Source organism: Polypterus senegalus, chromosome 15, assembly GCF_016835505.1.
Source record: "Polypterus senegalus isolate Bchr_013 chromosome 15, ASM1683550v1, whole genome shotgun sequence".
NCBI classification, from domain to species: domain Eukaryota; kingdom Metazoa; phylum Chordata; class Cladistia; order Polypteriformes; family Polypteridae; genus Polypterus; species Polypterus senegalus.
The window spans coordinates 89,516,818-89,539,057 of NC_053168.1; the positions used below are offsets into that span (position 1 = coordinate 89,516,818).

The window sequence follows — 22,240 nt, forward strand, 5'->3', positions numbered from 1 at the left end:
TTTCATTTCATGGATGTGCTTCTCTGTTTAGAAATATACTTTTCTACAATTAAATATCTTTTCGGAGCATATAATATATAAAGTGAATGTTTGTTTGTATGGTATGTAATTCCACCTGTCACCACCAAGTTTTGCACATATTCCCCATTTTAACAGGGAACACCCTAGGCTATGTTCTTTCTGAAATGTATTTGGTGCCCCTATCCTTGGCAACACTGAATACCCCTGTTAATTCTAAATAATTTTGAGATGAAGTAAAATGATATCAAGTATACTCCTTGCCATAATCCCAGTAACAAGTCTTGATGTTTCTCACTGCACTTGAAAATACATTATTCTTTGTATTTGTAAATTCCTATTTGACACACTATTCTGCAAATCTTGATTCTCACACATAATACATACATGTCAAATGCATTCATTGCATGCTTTTTTTCTTCATCAGAATAGCCATTACACCCTAAAATAATCATAAAAAGCATAAGACATTAGTGCTACGGAAGTAAAGATCACACATAACACACATTTGGCTAGTTTTTCAGTCCTGCTGTAATATCCCTGTGGGTATAGGTATCTGTCGCAGCCAGCCTCTGACTTACAGGTTACCTCGGGCCTTTAACTGAACTCCTTTAGGCAAATGAGGTTGCTTTTGTTCTGATTCTCCTTGAGTACTGGATCTCCCCCATAGCAGAATGTTCTTTGAATGCCTTTCTTGCATCTGACATTTGACAGATTCTCCCCCTCCAGGTGCTTTTGCTATGCTTCATTACCTGTCTATTGTATTGTTGTACCTGTGCTTTTAGTGTTTTTCTCACATTTATTATTAAACTTCAAGGACAAAACGTTAATGGGAGAATCCTAACTTGAACCATGCTTTTTAATTTTATGTGTTTTTATGCTGTATATGTGTGAGAGTTATATCCCTTATGCAGTGTGGGTGGAACCGCAAGAGGCCATCATAACATCACTGCTGGGGCCCCGAGGGCAAAAATCCTTCAGAGTGCCAATATTGTGGAATTAGGATGAAGTTTGTAAGTTTTTTGGTACGTTAAGTTTGATTCTGATTTTCAATTATGGTCTAGATTAGTTTGCGTTGTTGGGGTGCCTTTTAGGCAAACCATTTTTGATTGCAGTTTTTCCTCCATCAAGAAGTTTGAAATGCAGTGTAAATAGTTAAATCTTTCGTTATTATTTTTTATCACTAGCTGCATAAGCCCGTGCTGTAAAAAGCCCAGGGTCCTAGGAACTATTGAAATCATCAGGAAAAAAAATTGAAATGCAGAGATGTCAGGTTGTTGAAAGGAACTACTCTGGGCATCTCTCTCCTAGAAGGATTAATTTTGCTGACGTGCTTGCATCGCTTGTGCATTAGCGGCGGGTGGAAAAGTAAAAGGGATATCGTTTGCTGATGTTAGTGGCTAATCGACTTTATCTTTCTGCTGAGGTTTTGTTTTGCTGATGTGCTGGCCTCATTTGTGTTATTAGCGAGCTTTCTGTTTCTTCGGAGGTGGAGCCCTTACCCCGAGTCCACCTCTCACTTCCACAGACAGACAGACACACTTCCATGCGTAGACGTTTATATAGAAGATAGGGGTCTCATTCTGACTCAAGGTGGATAGAGGTTGGTCCTGGGGACCCCCTTTCACTGCAGGTTTTTGTTACAACCAGCTTCTGTTTTTAACTCCTGGGCTAATTAAGTGAACTGATATTTCCCAAGTTCTGTGTTTAGGGAACAATATATTAATTAGAAAACTAAGTTTGCTAAAAAAAAATATTCAAATGTACCAAGCAGTTATATAGGAATACTGTATTTTGTACAGTATTTTCATCTTGATTTTCATTCTACTTTTCTAGGTGTTCTAATTGTTTAATTAATCCATTGTTTACTAATTAGTGGGTATGATGCTAAAGTAGTTGCAGCCTTTGATTATTCAGTGATGTTTGCCAGCGTGTCTGATCTGCTTGTTTTAAGTTGTCATTATTAAGATACAATGTAGGGGGAAAAACTGCACAGAGAAAGTACAAAATATAATGAAATCAACAAAAGAAAGTTAAGCATTTAAATCTATAGCAAAAGCAGAAATATTTATAAATGTCTTATAAATGTAAAAATCATGCTGCTGTGCTTTTCTGAATGTCGAATAAAAGAAAAAAAATACCAGCTAATTAAATGAGGTCAGTGCTATCAAGTGTTGTCACTGATTAGGAATCTGGTTGGAACAAAAACCTGCAGCCACAGGGGGTCCCCAGGACCGAGTTTGAGAAACACTGCTTTAAAGCTTGATTTGACTCATAAATACAGCAAATGAACCATCATGAGCTGCCTGCCAATGCACATGGCTCTGGGTTATATATCCAGTGGCATTACTCATAATAATTTTCTCATTATGATCAGATAATGTACCCCTCAAATGAAAACACTACAATTTTTTCTTTTTTTGTTAATGCATGTGGGTGCAAACTGGCTGGATATGGTCAGGAAATCATAATGTGCAAAGCGTATCAGGTGGTAATCTTACAGTAAGCATGCATGAAAGCACTGCACATGGCTGGGACAGCTCTATGATATCACATTGGTCTCACAAAGCATCATAGGGCACTTATCTAAGGCATCCACTTGGCAAATTTCCAGGAAAATACACGGCAAACCATCTCACTGAAGAACACAGTATATTTGTTGTGAAAAACGCTTTGGCAAATTTCACCAATCGATACTAGTGATGATCAATAAGTGCTGCCAGCCCTGTATAAAAGAACAAACCACAGAATGGAGAGAGGGTTCTCCAATTTTACACGACTGTACATACGTAAAGGCACTGCTTTACCATCTGTCTGCGGTCAAAGATGTACTTGATACTGGTTGTAAAAGCGTTACATGACAGTATGGGCAACAGAGGTAGTCAGTCAGAACGCTAGTAGCAAATCAGTTATGTCTGTCTGTCTGTTTACACTTTGCCTTGAAAGCTCTGGGGTCATTCTGTGCACAGCAGGGAGAGTAATCAAGGTGGGAAAAAGTACCTGTCACTCACTCTACCCATTTTCTCCATTTATCCATTGACGATTATCTAAAAGTGGTTTTAAATCTCAGTAGAATGTCAAATAAATCCTTGTTTAGCAACCTCTAAATTATAAAATGCTAAGTGGCATAGCCAGTTTTAAAGGCTGAAAGAAAGAAAAGTTTAAAAAATATTAATGGACAAAAATAAAAGGGTTGAACAAAGTAAATATCCTCTACTGCAGTGGTTCTCCTGATCTTCTCCCCTGTGGCTGCAGGCTTTCATCTCAACCAGCTTCTGCTTTTAATTGGACTCTTGCCTTAGCTAAGCAAGCTGTTATTTCCCATGATTTAGTGCCAGATTACTAAAAAATTACAAAACTGGGTTTGTGAGTGTTTTTATTGGAATTTAAGCATTGATGAATGTTACATGGGCATAATTTGCTGTTTTTGTCTTGTATTTAAAAAAAATACCATGCTGGTTTTCATTCTGTTTTTTTCATGTGTTCTAATTACCAATCCATTATTCTCGAATAAACATGTTAGTACGTAGTTGCAGCCATTCAGCATTTAGTGTTGTTTGCCCCACTGTTTACTCCACTTGTCATTGATTATCATTATTAGCATATAATATATAGTAGGAGGGCAAACTCCACAAAAAAGTTGGAAGAAAACAACAAAATAGATTTAAAGGGTAAGTTTGGTATTTTACAAGTCAAGCTTATTTCTTGACAGACATAATATATTTGCATTTGCCACCAGAATTGTGTTCCAACACCAAACATTTTCTGTAAATTTGAAAAAATATCTTGTCCACACCGGAGGCAATGGGGCACAAAGCACCAATGGAAAATAAAGGCCTCAAACTTACCAAATACGTCGTCTTGGAGTTTTGATAAACAAAAAAATGCCTTCCATGTTTGCAATGCCTGTTTGTGACAACAAAGGGACCAGAAAATAATCATTTTATCACATATTCCTGGTACTATTTTTTTCGAGATAAGGATATTTTTCGATTCACTTTGCTTTCGGTCAGCCATTGTTGTACACAGTCCATGTTTGGGCGAGGGGTGTGGGTTCATAGCATTCTGGTGTCGCAGTACATACAGTATGTCTGCTCATTTCAGTAGATGTAAGCAGAAAGTGTGTTAGTAAATTCTAGGTCTCTGCCAGAACCTTACAGAATCTCTTATTGATCTCTTACTTTTTATCTTAAGAAAAAACAGTAATCAGTGTTTTAACTGGTGATATAATGATTACCATTTGAGCATCAAAGTATTGATTATTGTGGTATCGATCTGCTCATCCCTGATGCTGTACTATTGCACACAGCTGGTTTTCTTTTAAAATGGCTGAATCTCATAACATTGGTGTTTTTTGTTCAAAAATTACATGTATAAGCTAGCAGGCAAAGCATTTATCAAAATTTATATTAAAAAAAAAATGTTGGACTTTACAACACAATTTCCCACGGCAAATGTATATATGCCACATTTGTGAATAAAAAATCATTTGACTTGAAAAACACAGAATGTATCCTTTGAGCATTTAAAGCAATGACAAAGGTATAAATATTTCTACATTCCTTGAAAAAAGATAACTCTCATATCACTGCCCTTTTCTGAACACAAAAATAAGAGAATAAAAAAAAAAAAAACTAATTAAATAGAGGGATCAGTCGAAGGAAAAATGACTCACTGATTGTAAAATTGGTTGGACCAAACATCCGCAGCCACAGGGGACCCCATGACTGAACTTGAGAAGCACAGCACAATTGCATTACAGTGTGCTGTTGTTAAAATGGAAAAGGGAAGGGTAACCGTTCTCCAGTAAAAGATAAAATGCATGCTAAGGAATATTAACTACTCCACATATTTATCCACCCATTCATTTTCTATACCCAGTTATTCCAAAACAGAGTCACTGAAACCCTGCACTAAAAAAGTAGTTTTAGAAAATGAATATACAGACAGCACTATGTGGCTTGTTTTGAAATTAATTGCTAAATAATCTTTCCATGTTTAATTGTATCAAAAGATGAAAGGGCGCCAGTGTAACTTCAACAATTATGGACATTTAAAATGAACAACGGGCCACTTCGGAATAATCTCTGCTTCGCAGTACGCAGACTTTAAACACTGAATTAATTACGAATGACTGTTTTGCACTAATAATGCTTTTGTCTCACTTAATGCCTTTTATCTGCCCATATAATGATAGCCTCTAATTTGAATGCTTACTGAAATACATTATTTATATAATAATGAATTCAAATTAACCTGGTTATCTTTGCAGTAGAAGTTTCCCTTTTCGAGTGATGCATTGCCAGCATTAATTTAGATTTTCAGTTCTCTGCTAACTTTCATTGATCTAAAATGACCACATCAGCGTAATGAATATTTTATGTTACTACAACAATTCATTTGATTAAAGGGTATACTGCCAACAAATGAATTTTGCCTGTTTATTCAAATATTTATTCCATTTACATTAATTAAGAGATCTTAGCGGAACAAAACGTAGCTCTCAGCTGAGCCATCTCTGGCGTGTGTTTCAAATTATTGTTGTTATTGTTTTAAAAATGTTATTAAATTATTCCTGATTTTTAGAACTATTAAGTGTAGCCACTTTTAATCTGTCACTGAAATCAACCACCTGTAGCGGATGACAATTTTGAGTATATGAAACATTTCAAATAAAACATAACAACACAATGAGAAACAGAGACCAAGTGTTTTATCTCGGTAGAGTAATATATAAATTGCTCTACTTTCCCCTATTGTATTATTAATATGTAGCCTTAGAATGCCTAATCTCACAGACTTACCACTGTTTATAAGGTATTATTGTATATAACTTATCCCCTCCTTCCCTTCTATATCTATAACCTCAGGCAATAAGATGTAGTAAAAAGACAAGCAGGAGTTAAGTTACACATAAAATAATGTATTACTGATAATATTCATAAATAATAACAAAATGCAAAGTACATTTGAATATTGGCAACCATACAACCTGATTAAATGGTGATATGTAGCTCAGGTGGCACACAGACTTGTAGTTACTCAAAATGTCTCTAGTTAAGGCTTCATTGGTGCTCAGCTTTCTTCAGAACAGGCTGCATTGCCTGCCTCAATATGGCTGAAGCCGAGCCGTGCTCTCCATTGTGCTGCTCTTGTCAGTTCATGGTGTGAGGGTCTTCATCAGTTGTTAGTAAGAGAGAGAGATAAAGCAAGCAAATGTATGGGTTTTCTGTCCAACCCCTACAGCCAATAGGACATCATGGTACTTAAAGGCCGCTGAGACAAGCCAATTTCAAACAGCCATACCTCAGACCAATGGGGGAAATGCAAGATCTTAACACCTGCCCCCAAACCATATGTTAATGTAACCAGGCTTCCTTGCGAGTGTTGAAAGACTTTAGCAGAAAAATACTCATCAAACTGGTTTAAGACACATCGCCAAAATCCTGTCGTAAAATTACAAACAGACTTAGTCTTGGGGGTTAAACCTAAATGCTTCTCACTAAAGTAACACTAAATTACATTGCTTTGCCTAAATTACAAATAAAGACATACAAAACATTTATCAAGTTATATGCAAAATCTTACATCACAACACCAAGAAAGTCTTATAATGCTGCACCACTGTCATTTTTCCAATGTGGTGACCACATGGAGGTACTCTACCAGCCAGCACACAAAGTTTTTGAATTAAGTTTCTGATTCAGACCACTAAATGAGCAACACATCTCATTCTCAAGGTGTTTCCAGAGACATGGTTGCTCTCATCTGTTAGCAGTATGTGTAAAACAAAGTAATTCCAAGTTCACAAATTTAGCCCTGATAAGTCAACACCATTTCCCTTCTATCAAACCCAAGTTATCATTGTCAGGGACCTCTTTTAGTCAATACATCCTCACAAAGCCTCAAAGAGAGGTCTTTTGTTTCTTGTAGGTGATAGTGAAGCAGTGACCTTCTGTCTCAGGTTGCTCTCATTTTGTTTTCAGGTCACTGATCAGAAAAGGTAGTCCATTCCACTATGACGACCTTACTGGGTCAAGTAGCCTGTTATTTCCAAGTACTTTCTGGGGCATGTTTCCTTTTTGATGCCTTCTGAGCTTCTCTAAAAAGAGAGAATGGCATTTAGAGTTTCTTTACCTTTACGGTTTCTCTTGTGCTCATGTCTTCTGTCTCTTTAAAAAAATAAGAAGTGAGCCCAACATTTAAGGTTGAATTTGTTTGTTGTTCTTTCAGATAGCATCACATAGCAAACAGGCAGTTACCCAAAGAACATGTATGTAGCCCAGAAGAAAACTTGGAAGACTAAAGATTTAAGTGTCCTTGAACATTGTGTGATAGTGAGTGTCAGACACGTTGAGTAGAAGGAACAGCAAACCTTCTGCCATTTGTATATGTGACATTATTATAAAGGCATCAAGAAAGGGTCACCACTCAAAAAAGGAATCCACTCAAGGGCAATCATGGGGTCAGAAATAGACCATTGATGGAAGGGATTAATAGATGCTGACACAATGTTTGCTGAGTAACACATGGGTTAGGAGCAGAGTACAATACTGCAAAAAAAGGCATTCAGGAACTCACAACTTGTTGCACCCTGTAACAGATTTGGTGTTGCAGTTGACAACTAAACAGAGGCTTGCTGGCACCAGAAAACTCTAAGGTGTGTGGTTGTAGTGGGCTAAACATTAGAAGACTGTAGGTTAATGGGAGGAGCAGCACATGACAAAAATCCTATGAAAAAATAGCGTAGATGTGTTTTTGTGGCCCACTATGGGTCCCTTGATGCAAGCAGAGGAACATTTAAGCACCACAAAATATATGAATACTAGTACTGATTAAGTCCATTCCATGGAAGCAGCGGTCTCTGCTGTGAATGGTCTTTTTCTGCAAAATCCAGTAAGGTTAGAAAGTCTTCAGATACTTCAATAATGAAGTCAGAAATATTCAGTTGAATGTACTGTCATTATACATTGTTGTAGTACAATGAAAAATATTTATTGCTTCTGTTGAAACATCAGAAATGCAGTTCTAATTATTACCAGAGTCAATTCTGTACATTTCTTTACTTCTGTGACATTCAAGTATTTTTTTTTTTTTTTTTTAAAACTTCGGGCCTTTTTGCACACTAAGAATGGAACAGGGTTGAGAAGTATTTTGGTTCTTCTACGGCATGGCATGACTATTCCCTCCACCATTGAGACTTTGTGACACCTTTGATGACTGTGAACTCTTAATGTTTGGATGTTTCTCCTCCCTTTCCTTTCTATTTTCATCATAGATCAACCCTTATAACGAATGGTAGCCTGCTGTCTTGCCCGCTTTTCTTCTTATTCTCTTTATGTTTTTTTTGTCCACTGTCACTAAACTATAAACTGATGGTGGTCCACTATAAAATTCCGTGTAAAGTACTTTTTAGACCCTTTACACATATTTTCAGTCTAGCATGCATGACAATCTTTGAATGGCCCCAAACCCTTGAAAATCTGCTTTTGTGAACATCTCTTTCTCTTCTAAAAATCCAAACTAACATTGCTTATATTTTTTATGATGTTAGTTCTATGCCAGTCCCAACTATCAGCTTTGATTTCTAAAAACACCATGGGACTTTTCTTCATATGTTCTGGAACTGTTCCCTGGTACACTATGTGCTTTCAAGTCAACTGTCTCTGATTTTCTTAATTTTATTCTCAAGTATTCCTCATTTAGGGGGATGAGTGGGGGCTATCTGGCTATTAGATAGGTGTTCCTAAATAATAAACTAACCACCTACTGAATAATGCATAAACAGACCACTGAGAACCTGTGCTGCAATGAAGAAGATGCCATCATATAGTGCTTACCTGTTGCCACTTGGTTTCCTGCTACATAATTATCAGCTTAATATTTGCTTTTGCCTTTATGGCAAATACTACCGCAGTATTTTACAAAACAAGAATGAATACAATATAAAACTACACAATTACTGTACATGATAATGCATTTATTGTAATGCCTCTTCTAGCTTCACCTATATAATGTATATGTACAGTACTAGGGGGCTTCACTTGCCATAACTCCACCAACCAAGCCCCCCCAACCCCTACCCCCCCGGCTGTATGCGCCAGCAACTTCACATTTCTGCCGTTCACGTTGTGAAGAGGGGGGCTGAACGCACCCCAAGGAGACACGGTCACTCCTCTAAAACCCCCTCTTAAACAGTGATACAATGGGAAACAAATTATTTTTCTTTTTTTCACCTCCCTGCTGCAGCACACTTCTGTCATATCACCTATGTCCATATATTATATCTCTTTTTGCTTTAACCTTTTCATCAAGATCACATTGAATTTTCATTTCATGTTTGGAATTACATTGTGACAACGCAACGTATAACTGTCCGTGAGTGAATATCGTTTCTTTCTCTCTACAAGAAATGTGTCTGACAATATCTTGCGGGATGTGAAAGTCTCTCTGACAAAATGACGTCTCATCTCCTTCCAAGATTTTTTTTTTATAATAGAGAGCTATTTGTCTCAGATATAGTTAGTTTTAAAAGTCATCACTTTGTTATTAAGGCACAATGAAAAACAACAGAAACCTTGGTAAAGGGTATCTGAGGTAAAACTGGTATAAAATAATATTTTGAATTTATTTCCTAAAAACACCTATAAGCTACCTAATTGGCACCCATCATGGAAAAAAATAAACCTGGTCAAGAGGACAAAACAAATTCACGAAAAGAACTTCAACACATGTTATTTCAGGACTTTTGTAGTGACACATAACCTCTTTTGTGTTCTTTGGTTTGGCCAGATTAATTTAAAGTAATAGTGAGTAGCACACAAAAACAAACAAGATACACTGTAATATAGCCCATGAAAATGCTCTATTAGGAATTTTTTAACCTTCACCCCTTCAATGCATTAAATAATGCAATAGAGGAAAGGGAGTCAATTAGTTGAATTAAAATAAAGCTGAAATTGGAAGATAATTTTCATAGACCCTTGAAATAATAACAGACATGACAAGTGAACCTGCTGCAGTGACGAATGCCACCAGCTTCCCAGGCTGCAGGCACATACACTTAAACCTTGGCAGGCATTCTGTATGGGCCCATTTCTACATTTTCTGCCTGGAACGATCAGTCTGTAGATGTAATCCAGGAGTGGCTCAGCCTTCAGAAGATGTAACAAACATCTGTTCTTGTAACAAGAGGGGCAAGTGTATTGAGGCTGAAATGGAGAGAACCTGCAGTGAGAAGCCTGATTGGTCCTTAGAGTGAGAAGAGTTCTTTTTCAGATCAATTGTTCATACGTTAAGACAGTCGTGGGCCCAAGTTGAGGTCAAGCACCTCTAAGACTGACACTGCCGCTTGTCAATTACAATATTAACCCATTGCTTTGTTCTCAAACAGTTATTAACTGACTCTCCCTTGTTTTTGTTTCCAAATAGAGTTTTCTGAAAGATCTACTTCAGAAGGCCAAAAAATCATATGACGACAAAAAGTTAGAAGAATACACAGAGACAACGGTAGGTGTTTAAGCTGATTTTTTATTTCAGAATCCAGAGGGCTGTAATGCCCCCCTGATTTTTATTGCTGTTAAGTTTTCAAATTGATTGTACTGTATGTTTACCTCTTAATCTCATACTGCTAACTGCTTAGGCTAAGTAAAGGTAGTGTAAATGGATAGAAAATATATCCTCATCCTGTGCAACAAAATTTATTGATGGTTCTAAAAGAGAGGTTTTAACCGAGATCCTGAGCTGAAAATCCACCATCATAAAAGAAAAAAAAATACTTGTTTGGGAGTCAGTGATAATTTATGAGTATCAGTGTTGGTCAATGAGGGATGTGGTATGATAAAAAAAAATACGGTGGACCATTGACTTACGAACTCAATTTGTTCGCGAGGGCTGGTTGTAACTCAAGTTGGTTGTAAGTCAAGACTATTTTTCCCATAATCAATCAATCAATCAACATTTATTTATATAGCACATATTCATACAAAAAAATGTAGCTCAAAGTGCTTTACAAAATGAATAGAAAAATAGAAGACACAATAAAAAATAAACATAAGTCAACATTAATTAACATAGAATAAGAAATAATGGAAATACCCATAATGCGTTGCGAACCTCCCACTGCAACACACTTAACCTTTTCATAAAAAAGGGTTGTATAATGTGCATAATTTACCAAAACATCAATAATTTTTCTAATTAAATTAAATTAAATTGAAATGTGAATTTCCCCTTGGGATTAATAAAGTATCTATCTAATGTACTAACCAAAAAGTTATAAAAAGTGCCTAGCCTACCAGAAACAACAGTTTCATACTGTACTCACCATTTAACATCTTTGGGCTGCAGGAAAGGAGGAGGAGGAGAATGAAACGGACGGTGGTTATTGTTTAGAAGGAGCCTACTTATACAAATCTTTTCTTTGTAAAATTATTGAGATGGTGGATTTCGACATGCTGTACATACAGAGGATTGGAGGCATCGTCTTTGGCACAGACAACAGGAGATGTCTTCCATCTGCTCACCTAGACTTCAATAAGTGACTGAGCTATACTCTATTTATACCTTTAGAAAACTGACCAATCAAATAGTAAGCATTGCTGACATTACATCATATTCCATTAACTCATTGCCTGTTTGCTCTTATCTTTGCAGATCATTTCTGCTGACCAATACATAGTACATTGGTATTAGCTGTCTTCATCAATTACATTGTCAATTAACGTTTGTGAGCTGCTTACAGAAAATACACACATTAGCTCCCCTTCTTTTAGTCATCTGATTAACCTTTTGAGTACATCTTCTGTTGGCCACCTACATTTTTAACATCCAAATGCAACCTTCAATCTTCAGTTTACTGCCTATGGCCTCATTATTTACAGTATTAAGATTTAATCTTGTACGTAAGCTGAACTGCTTGCATTAAAACAATTACGTTCACAGAAAATAGTGACATCTGGTTATTTTAACCTTTGGGCACACATTAGTTTTTTGAAGGAAAACGCTCTCCTGTTTGTATTCTAGCATGACTTTACCAACTGAATTAAACTACATTAAATAAGTTGGCTCACAAATCACATCAATGCATTGATTAGATAGATAGATAGATAGATAGATAGATAGAAGTATACTGATACAAAAAACAATATTAAATTAAATAGTAATAAAAATGCATGTAAAAGCAGACAATAACTTTGAGTAATGCTAGCATTTATTCCCCCGGGTGGAATTGAAGAGTCGCATAGTGTGGAGGAGGAATGATCTAAGTCTGTCAGTGGAGCAGGACAGTGACAAAAGTCAGTCACTAAAGCTACTCCTCTGCCTGGAGATGACACTGTTCAGTGGATGCAGTGGATTCTTCATGATTGACAGGAGTTTGCTTAGTGCCCGTCGCTCTGCCACAGATGTTAAACTGTCCAACTTTAATCCTACAATGGAGCCTGCCTTCTTAACAAGTTTGTCCAGGTGTGAGGCATCCTACATCTTTATGCTGCCTCCCCAGCACACCACCGCGTAGAAGAGAGCACTTGCAACAACCGTCTGGTAGAACATCTGCAGCATCTTATTGCAGATGTTGAAGGACGCCAACCTTCTAAGAAAGTATAGTCGGCTTAGAAATTATTTTATACCACTGACCACAATAGTATAAAGAACTTTTATCTCATAGTGGTCAGTTAGAAATGAACAGTGAAATGCAAGCTTCTGTTAAATTGAAAATTTTGCATGTTACTTCTTTAAGTGTACTACACCACTGATGCTCCACACTCTGTTAACCTCCTACCTTGTGCTCATTGCTGCTGGGATAAACTCGGACCCATATGACACTAAACTGGGTTATGTGCTTTCAGTAACAGATGGATGGACTATTCATATTTCCATTTGATAGCTGTAGGGCTTCTTTTTGTATTTTATAATGAGGGTCTGTACCCCAGTTTTACACCTGAACTTGTGTTTTTTTATTTTATTGCTTTATGTTTTCATTTTTTATTCTATAAGAAACTGAAAGATTTTTTCTTTGTTTCAGCTAAAGATATTTGATTCCAACAATGATGGGAAACTGTGTTTGGCAGAAATGGCAAGGTACGATCAAAATGTTGTCAGATTTTTGTTTTAGATTGGGATGGTGTTGTGATTAGTTCCAAGGACTCGGTTTGATTTCCATCCCCTTCACCATCTTTGGGGACTTTGCATGGTCTCCCTTTAATGATACGTGCTTTCATTTTAGGTAATTTGATTTCTTTTAACATCTCAAAGATATGTACTTTAGGTTAATTGGTGACACAAAACTGGCAGCAGTGTGAGTGAACTGGCATCCAAGATTCCATTGTGACTTGTCGGATAGGCTACAGTAATGTAAAAAAGTTGAGTTGCAACAAGTTAATGGACTAATGATTTTAATTATAATTTTGAATGCAAGTAAATTAGAACTCTAAATAGTTAATGATTCTATATATGTATTTTGTTTGTAGACTGTTGCCTGAACATGAGAATTTTCTGTTAAAATTCCAGGTAGGTGATTTCATTGAAAATGGAACATTTTATTTTGTATAAGGCTATAGTGCAATGTAGTGGTGTATTCTGTCCTTGAGTTAAAGTTGCAAACATTAGTGGTTACTCAGGCTGCTTGCTAGCAATCCAACAGTGGTTAGCAGAGGCCTGCACCAAACCAGCTAGAGGATTTTACAGTCAGCTAAACTGACAATGTCGAGTTTACTTTATTTAGGGTCTGCCGCGGTGAATATCATTAAAAGCACTCTACAACAAAAGAGAAGACTGCTGTGAACGTATACACTGATTTCAGATTCCAATAAATAAATACAATTAAAAAATGAAACAGTGAACCACAAAACTGAACAATAAATATCAGAGAACTGGTTGTTCAAAATCTCTCCTTCGATTGATGCAAAATTAAATGATAAACATATAAAGTAAGAAGGTGTCTTTTAAGCGCAGAGTTTAAAAAACATGAAACCAATTGCAATTAGAGGTATGTCAGAAGTAATTATGAATAAAGGTTAATAAAATGCAGCTAACATTAAGAAAATGTCACAATGTCAATAAAAGGATAAGTGTTGGCAATCTTTGATCTCTGATGCACCATTTTATATTTTTCTGTTTTTTAGCATGTGAAAATGCCAGCAAAGGAGTTCAATAAAATTTTTGAGCTATATGATCAAGTAAGTATGCTAATTTTAATAAAAGATAATAATGTTGTCCTTTAGGAGTTATTCACAGCTGCTTTACACCACACTGAATTTATGAAAACTTGCCACATCCATGTCCTCAAAGCCCCACGCAGAAGTGTAAAAGTGTCATGATTTTTAAAAATTAATACAAAGAATTTTTATTCAGGCAAGAAACTTTTTGATAAAAGCAGCCACATGCAACCTTTTAGGGGCAGGCAAGGTTTATTTGTATGCACAGCGGGATTCAATTTATGATTGTGCTGGCACTTTGTTACATTACACCAGGCAGAGTTTTGGCCTCAACACTTAGTAATCTATTGTCTCATCTCTTCAAGGAGCAGATGACACTACTTTAGATGTTTATTGATTGGCAGACTCAGGTTGCACACAAAGTCAGACAGTTGGGGCCATGCCGATAAGTGAATAACCGCAAAAGTCATCAACTGTAAGATTGAAGTTGGATTCACTTAGGGACCTGCAGCACCTTATTTGCCTGCTACAAATAATATGGTTGTTTGTTTAAATCCAAAATAGATTGACAGCTGTCACTGAAAACTTTACAAAAAAATAAATAAATAAATAAATACTTATATTGTCAGACCTCTTTAATCCAATACTGAATTTGGAGTTGGGGTTTGGCAGAGCCTGTCCCAGCAGCGATTGACATGAGGCTGCAAATCACCCTGGGAAGAGTGCCAGTTCGTCACAGAGCACACAGATTGGAGTGAGATTTAAAAATGGGAGGAAAATGCACAAAAAAACCTGTTGGACCACACAAAGGCTGAACACAACCAGAATGGGGTTAGGGTCCTGAATACTGGATGCATAAGGAAGCAGTGCTAATCACTGTGCCACCATGCTACACTATATGATAAAAAAAGTTTTTAAGAAAAAAAAAACTATTTTAAATAGCAGGCCAAAATGATGAGTTTTACATTGAAGGTTTCCATTTATAATTATGTTTGCTGTAAAAGATTCAGACTTGGTAGACATTTTATACCATTTTAATAAGGATAATAATAATAATACACCACTTCCACAGCCACAAGACAACTAGTGCTTTTCTCAAAAAGGGTTCATTTATGCAACACAAATATACACAAAGTAATGATCGCAGCGAGGACACAACAACAAACAAAATACTGTGTCATCCTAAAATAGCTTTTTAAAATTGGTTGCCCTGGATCAAGAACCATGAATAAGTCCTCCATCTCACCTTACATCTCTTTCTTTCTCAGCAGCTCAACTCCTCACCCATTCATCTACTAGCAAGAAGCATATGTCCTAGGGTTACTTCTGAGTAAACCGCTAAAATCACTTCAGAAATCAAGGGTAGTCCTCAGCTGGTATGAGGACATAAGGTTACAGCACCTCATAGCAGCTATCTGTTGTGTATATAGATAAAATGGGAGTCCTATTAGGGATTATATGTTTCACATCAGATGGCTGGAAGTGTCAACCAGGGAATCTCCTTCCTTCTCTCATTGGTTTCTTTATAAGGTTAACAAAATCTCTAGCAGAACTCTTTAAAATTAAATTGCAACAAAACTGAACTCCTGGAAATTGGGACTAAAATGCAACTTAATAAAATGAGCTCCTTCCCTGTCCATCTTGGCGGTGATCTCATCAGACCTGCCTCTACTGCAAAGAATCTTGGTGTCATTTTTGATTCTTCCCTCTCTTATTCCATCCACATAAATCACATCAAGAAACTTTCTTACTTTCACCTCCGTAACATATCCCGTGTTTGCTCCTTCCTCTCCTTTTCTAATCCCGAGAAACCTGTCCATGCTTTTATCACATCCCACATCAATTATTGTAATTTCCTACTGGCAGGTGCCCCTTCTAATCTTATATCACAGCCCCAGCTTATTCAAAACTCAGCTGCAAAAGTCCTCACTCGAACCAACAGCAGCGAGCACATCACACCCATCCTGCTCCGCCTTCACTGGCTCCCTGTGCCTTACACAATCAAATATAAAATCCTACTAATAACCTACAAAGTCTTAAACGACCTTATGCCAAACTACATCAGTGACCTTCTCCATCACTATGTGCCTGTCCGCCCACTAAGGTCCTCAGATTCTGGTAATCTTGTTGTGCCCCACACTAATCTACACTCCATGGGTTACAGGGCCTTTAGTTGTATAGCGGTCAGACTCTGGAAGGACCTACCAAAATTAATCAGGTCAACTGACTCCATGAATTCGTTTAAAAAACAACTCAAAACTCATCTGTTCAGGAAGGCTTTTAGCTCTACTTGACTTTATTACCCTTCTCTCAGTTTACCTCTCTGTCAAGATGCTCATGTAACCTGTGTGTGTGTGTGTGCTAGACCATCAATTATGTTGTCTGTTAGGCTTTTTTTTCTCTGAATTCACTTTTGCTATCTTCTTATTTATTTGGTTTGTACAATGCTATATACTGTACACCCTGCCGTTCTTTCTTACATTCTGTAAGTGCCTTGGGCATGGGAAAGGCGCTATATAAATGTAATAGTATTATTATCTAGTGACAATGCCCTTTATGCATCTCTTATGAGGGGTATATGGGATGATATTTAGGACATATAGGAGGCACTGTACTGCTTACCTTGCCTGAAAGTTCCTGGAAATTCCCAGAGAGGAGATGCAGACTGTTACTGGAAACAGGAAGACCCTTTAGCTTTGCTTACTTAACACATTACCACTACCACTTACTAGAAAAAGCAAATGGAAAATATGATTAGACCCATTTATAGATATCAAATTCGAAGGATTGTCTGTCTACCATTTAAAAACCTCATGCACCCCTGGCTCTTGAAGGTTCACCTAGGTCTCTATCAACAGCTTATGATGCAACACACCAACAGAACCCATAATTTGGACATTCAGTCCAATGCAGCTCTGAAATTGGACTGTAGCTCCGTGGCAATGCGCTTCAAGTGACAGGAAATTCACAGTTACACATGACTTAACTGACACGACAAGATGTCTGGTACAAAAACAGAACTGTGGCATTGGCATACGACCTTGTTGACAGGAAACATGAAAAACTCAGCAAAGCACCTTACACGTGCGTCAGCTTCAGAACACTGACTGCAAACACGACAAAAACTGATAGCTTCACGTGCAAACTTACACTCTGATCGCAAAACATTTACAACACATATGCAGTATCAATAACTCCTTACCTTTTGCATCCATGGGAGCCTCTATTGAAAATCCCCCAGGACACAGGCCATACATGTTCAAATGAGTGACACCTGCCAGGTTCAATAACTCATCATGTACATGCCTGTACAGGTGACATTTGACCTTAAAATGCAGGCATTACTCCAATTTGGTTAGAAAAGTATGGTATTTCATTAATGCAAACAACCCTTGTACCGGAGCTTTTAGTAAGAGAAGGCAAGTTGAACAAAGTTCTACAACTACTGGCAAACTTTTACCTTTTTATCTCTATTTTTATCAGTATGCTGCTGCTGGATTATGTGAATTTCCCCTTGGGATTAATAAAGTATCTATCTATCTATCTAAACTGGTTCAAAAAGTAAAAACAGTACTTCCTCACCACTTTTACGCAAGACCTATAGTGTCATAATGTCTCTGTGCATTTGTTAACCACTACTTAACCACTAAAAGACATTATAACTTCCACATGAAGTGCAAGACACCACCATACACAACACCAACATGGCACTTCAATTGTTTTACTTTCCCTTTTATTTGAGTACCAGAGGTCTGGGTGTTCCATTAGTTTACAATGTTGTACTTTATGATTTCAGGATGGCAATGGTTACATGGATGAGAATGAACTGGATGCACTTCTTAAAGATTTATGTGAAAAGAACCAGAAGGTAAACTCCCATTTTATTTTTAGGTCATGTGCAAGTATTGAGACAACTGCATAAGGTTTCTGTTACTGTTAAATAATGTGCTTTTCATATTAGTGATGCCCCCCTATAGTTTTTAGGCATCATGTCTTATACATTTTTTGCTAGAAAAAAGTCCTAACAAAATGTTAGACTTAAAAATCAGATGCAAGATCTTAAACTCCAGCTGAATTTTTAGAGAATAAAAAAGAACCTCAGTTTGAAAGCACATCCATTTGAATCCCTTAATATCTAAACACAATTATACCATGCAAAATATTACATCTTTTTAAGCAATTTCCACTTTGATTTATACATTCCAAGATATAAACTTTTCATGTTTTTTAAACAAGTGATTTTTACTTATATTATTGAAAAAAATGCATAACTTAGTTTGCAGATTTTCTATATCTATATACTATGGACGCAAGGGGTCACTGTTGCTCCTTAAACCCAACAGACAGACACGCAGGACACAGGATAAAAGCACGAAGAAGTATTTTTTAATTCTCTTCTTAAACAGTGCCCTCCAAGCACCACAGTCACAACAGGCAAGTAAATCAAGCACAAACACAAATCTTCTCTTTCTTCTCCTCCTCCTCCTCTCCTCTCCTCTCAGCAAAGTTTGTCCACCTCCACCCAACTCTAGCTTCCTGTTGGGTTCACAGCAGTCCTTTATATAGTGCCCAACCCGGAAGTGCTTCTGCTCTTCTGTCCATGTGACCTACCAGCACCTCCGGGTCAGATGGAACACAAATTTTTAATCAGTCCAGGCTATGTAAGAACCTTGTCTCCCAATTTCCTACAGCATCCCCTGGTGGCACCCACGGTACCCAGCAGGGCTGTGATGCCAACTCCATATACCATGGTGCCCTGTGGGAAACCGGGGCACTGCTGCACTGCAGAGAAGCTGCCATTTAACGTCTTGGGGGAGGCAGTGTCTCACAGTAGCTATCTTCCCCCATGCTTCCATTCTCTGGACGTCCTGTCCGGGTATCACAATACATAAAGCACAATTTTTTTTAAAATCCTCAAGATCTCAAAAGTTAAAATTAAAACACAATAATTAACTAATTCAATAAAGGTAGAGAAGCCTTTTCCTAAATGTTTTATTATGTATACATGCAATGTACAAGAAAATGGCAAGAATAATACAAAATACATGCATACAAGAGAGTGAATGAGAAGATTATTGTATTAAGTATACATATACATCAGTATTTTCCCTATGATTCTATAATCCTTGGTTGAAATTCTATACTTGATTATGACTAATCTGCTTGTTCTTTTGTCATGGTGCTTAAATGCATCCTTTACTTTCAAATCCACCCTTTCCTTTGCAATATTAATTGGTTCTAAAAATATCTAATGAAAGAGAGAACTACAACTTAGATGGAATGCTGGGCTTTTACTGCTAGTTTTTTCTTAGAAAAATATGACAAGTGTAAATTAGTGCTTCAGGGACTTTAAACAGTTAAGTCATTTAAAAAGTAGAGAGAAAATTTTAAAAAGGAAGTACATATTCCCTACCGAACACAAAAGTAGATTTTTCTGCCAAAAGTTACTTACCCTGCCACCGAAGTGCATCCCATTCTCAGCTAGCTCCTGCCTCCATGTGGCGTAACAGAGTATCAGTGGGTCTTTACAATCACTTTGTAGTGGAGAGAAACTGCATTAGTACGCATATTAACTTTGGGTTAAACTTATAATGTCTTCTTGCTTATTATAAAGGGTGGTATACGAAATGCACACAAATATAGAGTAATATTTTGAACAAAATTAAAAATGAAAATAAATAAAAGTACTGTGAAATGTGACAATAAATAAAACATACTATGAAATGTAAGTAAAATAATGTGTCACAAAATATATTTTTGTTGATTATTTCTTCAAGTATTTATTATTTCTTCATTTATTTTATTACAGTGAACACACAACATGAGATAAGCCCTGAAATGAAAACTGTAATTTTACTTGTCAGTGTTGAGAGGGCAGGCTCTAGCAAGTATTGTTTTTTTACTGTTGAATCGTCTGCAGAGTGAACGTTTGCACTCTGCTTGGGAATCCTGTGGCTCATGCGCATTTTCAAAGTTGTGACTGTGCACTTCTAATACAATTGCCAAAAAAAAAAATCTCAGATTTACCGTGTGAAGCTGCTACTTTAATTCAAGTCTGCTGTAAATATGTTTAAATCCTTGCTACCGACAATTCACCAGTCACTAGAACCCACCTTCATGACTTTGATGAGTCAAAGTAAGTTTTCATTTTTGAGGGTTTATTTAATTCTGTGTGCAGTATTCTTTTTTTTTTTTTAAAAAACACAAGACAACATACCTGAATGTACAGCAAGTTCATAAAAAACTATCAACAACATACCTGACAGCAACCCCGTTCAATTTACGTTTATGGCAGGATCTCAAGGAATGCCATGAAACCAGCAACCTTTATTTTATGTAGCAAATTTATATAGCGAACACTGTCCCAGTATTCTTTAAAAGAATACAGACATCATTTAATTGCTTAAGTATATTCCTTATGGTATGAAGTTGGCAATTTAAGAAAATTGCTCAGGGTCAACTTCTAAAGAGTCAAAAATGGAAAAGAAGGTTAAGAAAATGGAAGGATGGACTAATAAACCTTTTAAATTGTTATCTACACACTTCTTTAGTACTATTCTAGACACTTTATTTTTCCAGGTATTGAACCCATTGTTTTTCCTTTTGTTTTAGGTTTTGGATATAAAAAATATTTCAACATACAAAAATGCCATTATGGCATTATCTGATGGAGGCAAACTCTATAGAACAGAGCTGGCACTGGTTCTTTGTGCAGAGGAAAACTGAGAGAAATCGTCTTCTTTACAACTATCTCCATGCACTAGTGATCTGTGTAAAGATTCTCTCCTAACTCCCAAGGGTGTAGGATGTATTTTTTTTTAATCTGTAAACTGAACTGACAGCATATGCAGGAAATAAATCACTGGGATATGTGGGACATACTTTGCAATCTGTTGTTTCTATACTGTTTGTAATGTACAGCTTTTTGTAATTATTGAAATAACTATAATAATAAAGGTTATATCCCTTTTACTACATTGTATTCCATAAAAAGTACAATATTTGGTTTCTTTTCTGTGCTACACAGGGCACTTAACAGGTTGTAAGTAACCGCTGTATTTAAAGATTGAATTTTATTGGCATTTTTATTTGTAAAATTCCCCACTCATGCAATAATATCTGAAAATGGACGGAATTGTTTGGGTTCCGTCTATGATAAAAAATGTAAAATTAATGAAAATTGACAATATGAAGAGATATTCAATTTCATGGTCTTGCTGAAGACTATTCTGTTATCAATGAAGATACAAATTTGTCATACACATTATAAATATCTGAGGTATTGGCCATGATAACAGACCAACAACTTGCATGGTTTTTAAAATTTTAAAACTTTAGGCATCTAAACCAGACTCACTGTGTAAAAAAAACAATAAATGAAGATTAATATTTCTCATAAGAATGGATGGTATTATAGTGTGGTTTTAAAGCTGAATAACTATATTGAATTAATAAATACTACATTAGAATAAGCTGTAGTAGTGTGTCTTTAAAAATGTTTCACTGTTGTTCACCCTTAAAGTCATCCAGTATGAAAAATATCTCTTAATGCTACTTAATGCTCAAAATAATATACTTTATGATAAAAAATTAAAAATATGAGGATTTAATCAACATGCTAATTAAAACATTAAATCTCACACCAGAATAAGCATTTTTGGTAGAAGGATATGAGATCTACAAACTGAAGATGTGATGAATACCTGAAAGTTCCTAATTCTGACACATTGCTACATCCTAAAATAAAACTCCAAACACTGGTGAACACCTTGATTCATACAGAGCAACGCTGTAGTACTGCTTTCGTGGGGAACCTGGAATTAGCCGATTTGCAGAAACAAAGTCTGTGGTTTTTATTTATTTATTTTGTTATCATGCAAAAGTTGGTCAGCTTACCTCCCCTTGTTTTTCCAGAATTTCATCTATTGTATGAAGCCTCATTGTGCTTTTTACCTAAGTGGTTACTATGAGATCCTAAAACTTATATCTTACCAGGATTGTATGAATAGGTGACATGAAATATAAAAGACAGAATTGTGTATGAAAAAGCTGTAGAGGCCTTATTC

The 22,240-nt window shown here is 36.4% G+C and overlaps 1 protein-coding gene across 1 annotated transcript in view; it reads left to right on the plus strand.

Annotated features, from left to right (window-relative positions):
* calb1 (calbindin 1) overlaps positions 1 to 21,167 on the plus strand; it is a 98,428-nt gene extending 77,261 nt beyond the window's left edge. Inside the window, exons 6-11 of the mRNA XM_039737511.1 lie at positions 10,450 to 10,527; positions 13,043 to 13,098; positions 13,488 to 13,527; positions 14,142 to 14,195; positions 17,971 to 18,042; positions 20,787 to 21,167. Coding sequence (XP_039593445.1) covers positions 10,450 to 10,527; positions 13,043 to 13,098; positions 13,488 to 13,527; positions 14,142 to 14,195; positions 17,971 to 18,042; positions 20,787 to 20,900 — 414 coding nt within the window. The 3' untranslated portion in view covers positions 20,901 to 21,167. The remainder of the gene's footprint in view (positions 1 to 10,449; positions 10,528 to 13,042; positions 13,099 to 13,487; positions 13,528 to 14,141; positions 14,196 to 17,970; positions 18,043 to 20,786) is intronic.
* The last annotated feature ends 1,073 nt before the right edge of the window (positions 21,168 to 22,240 follow it).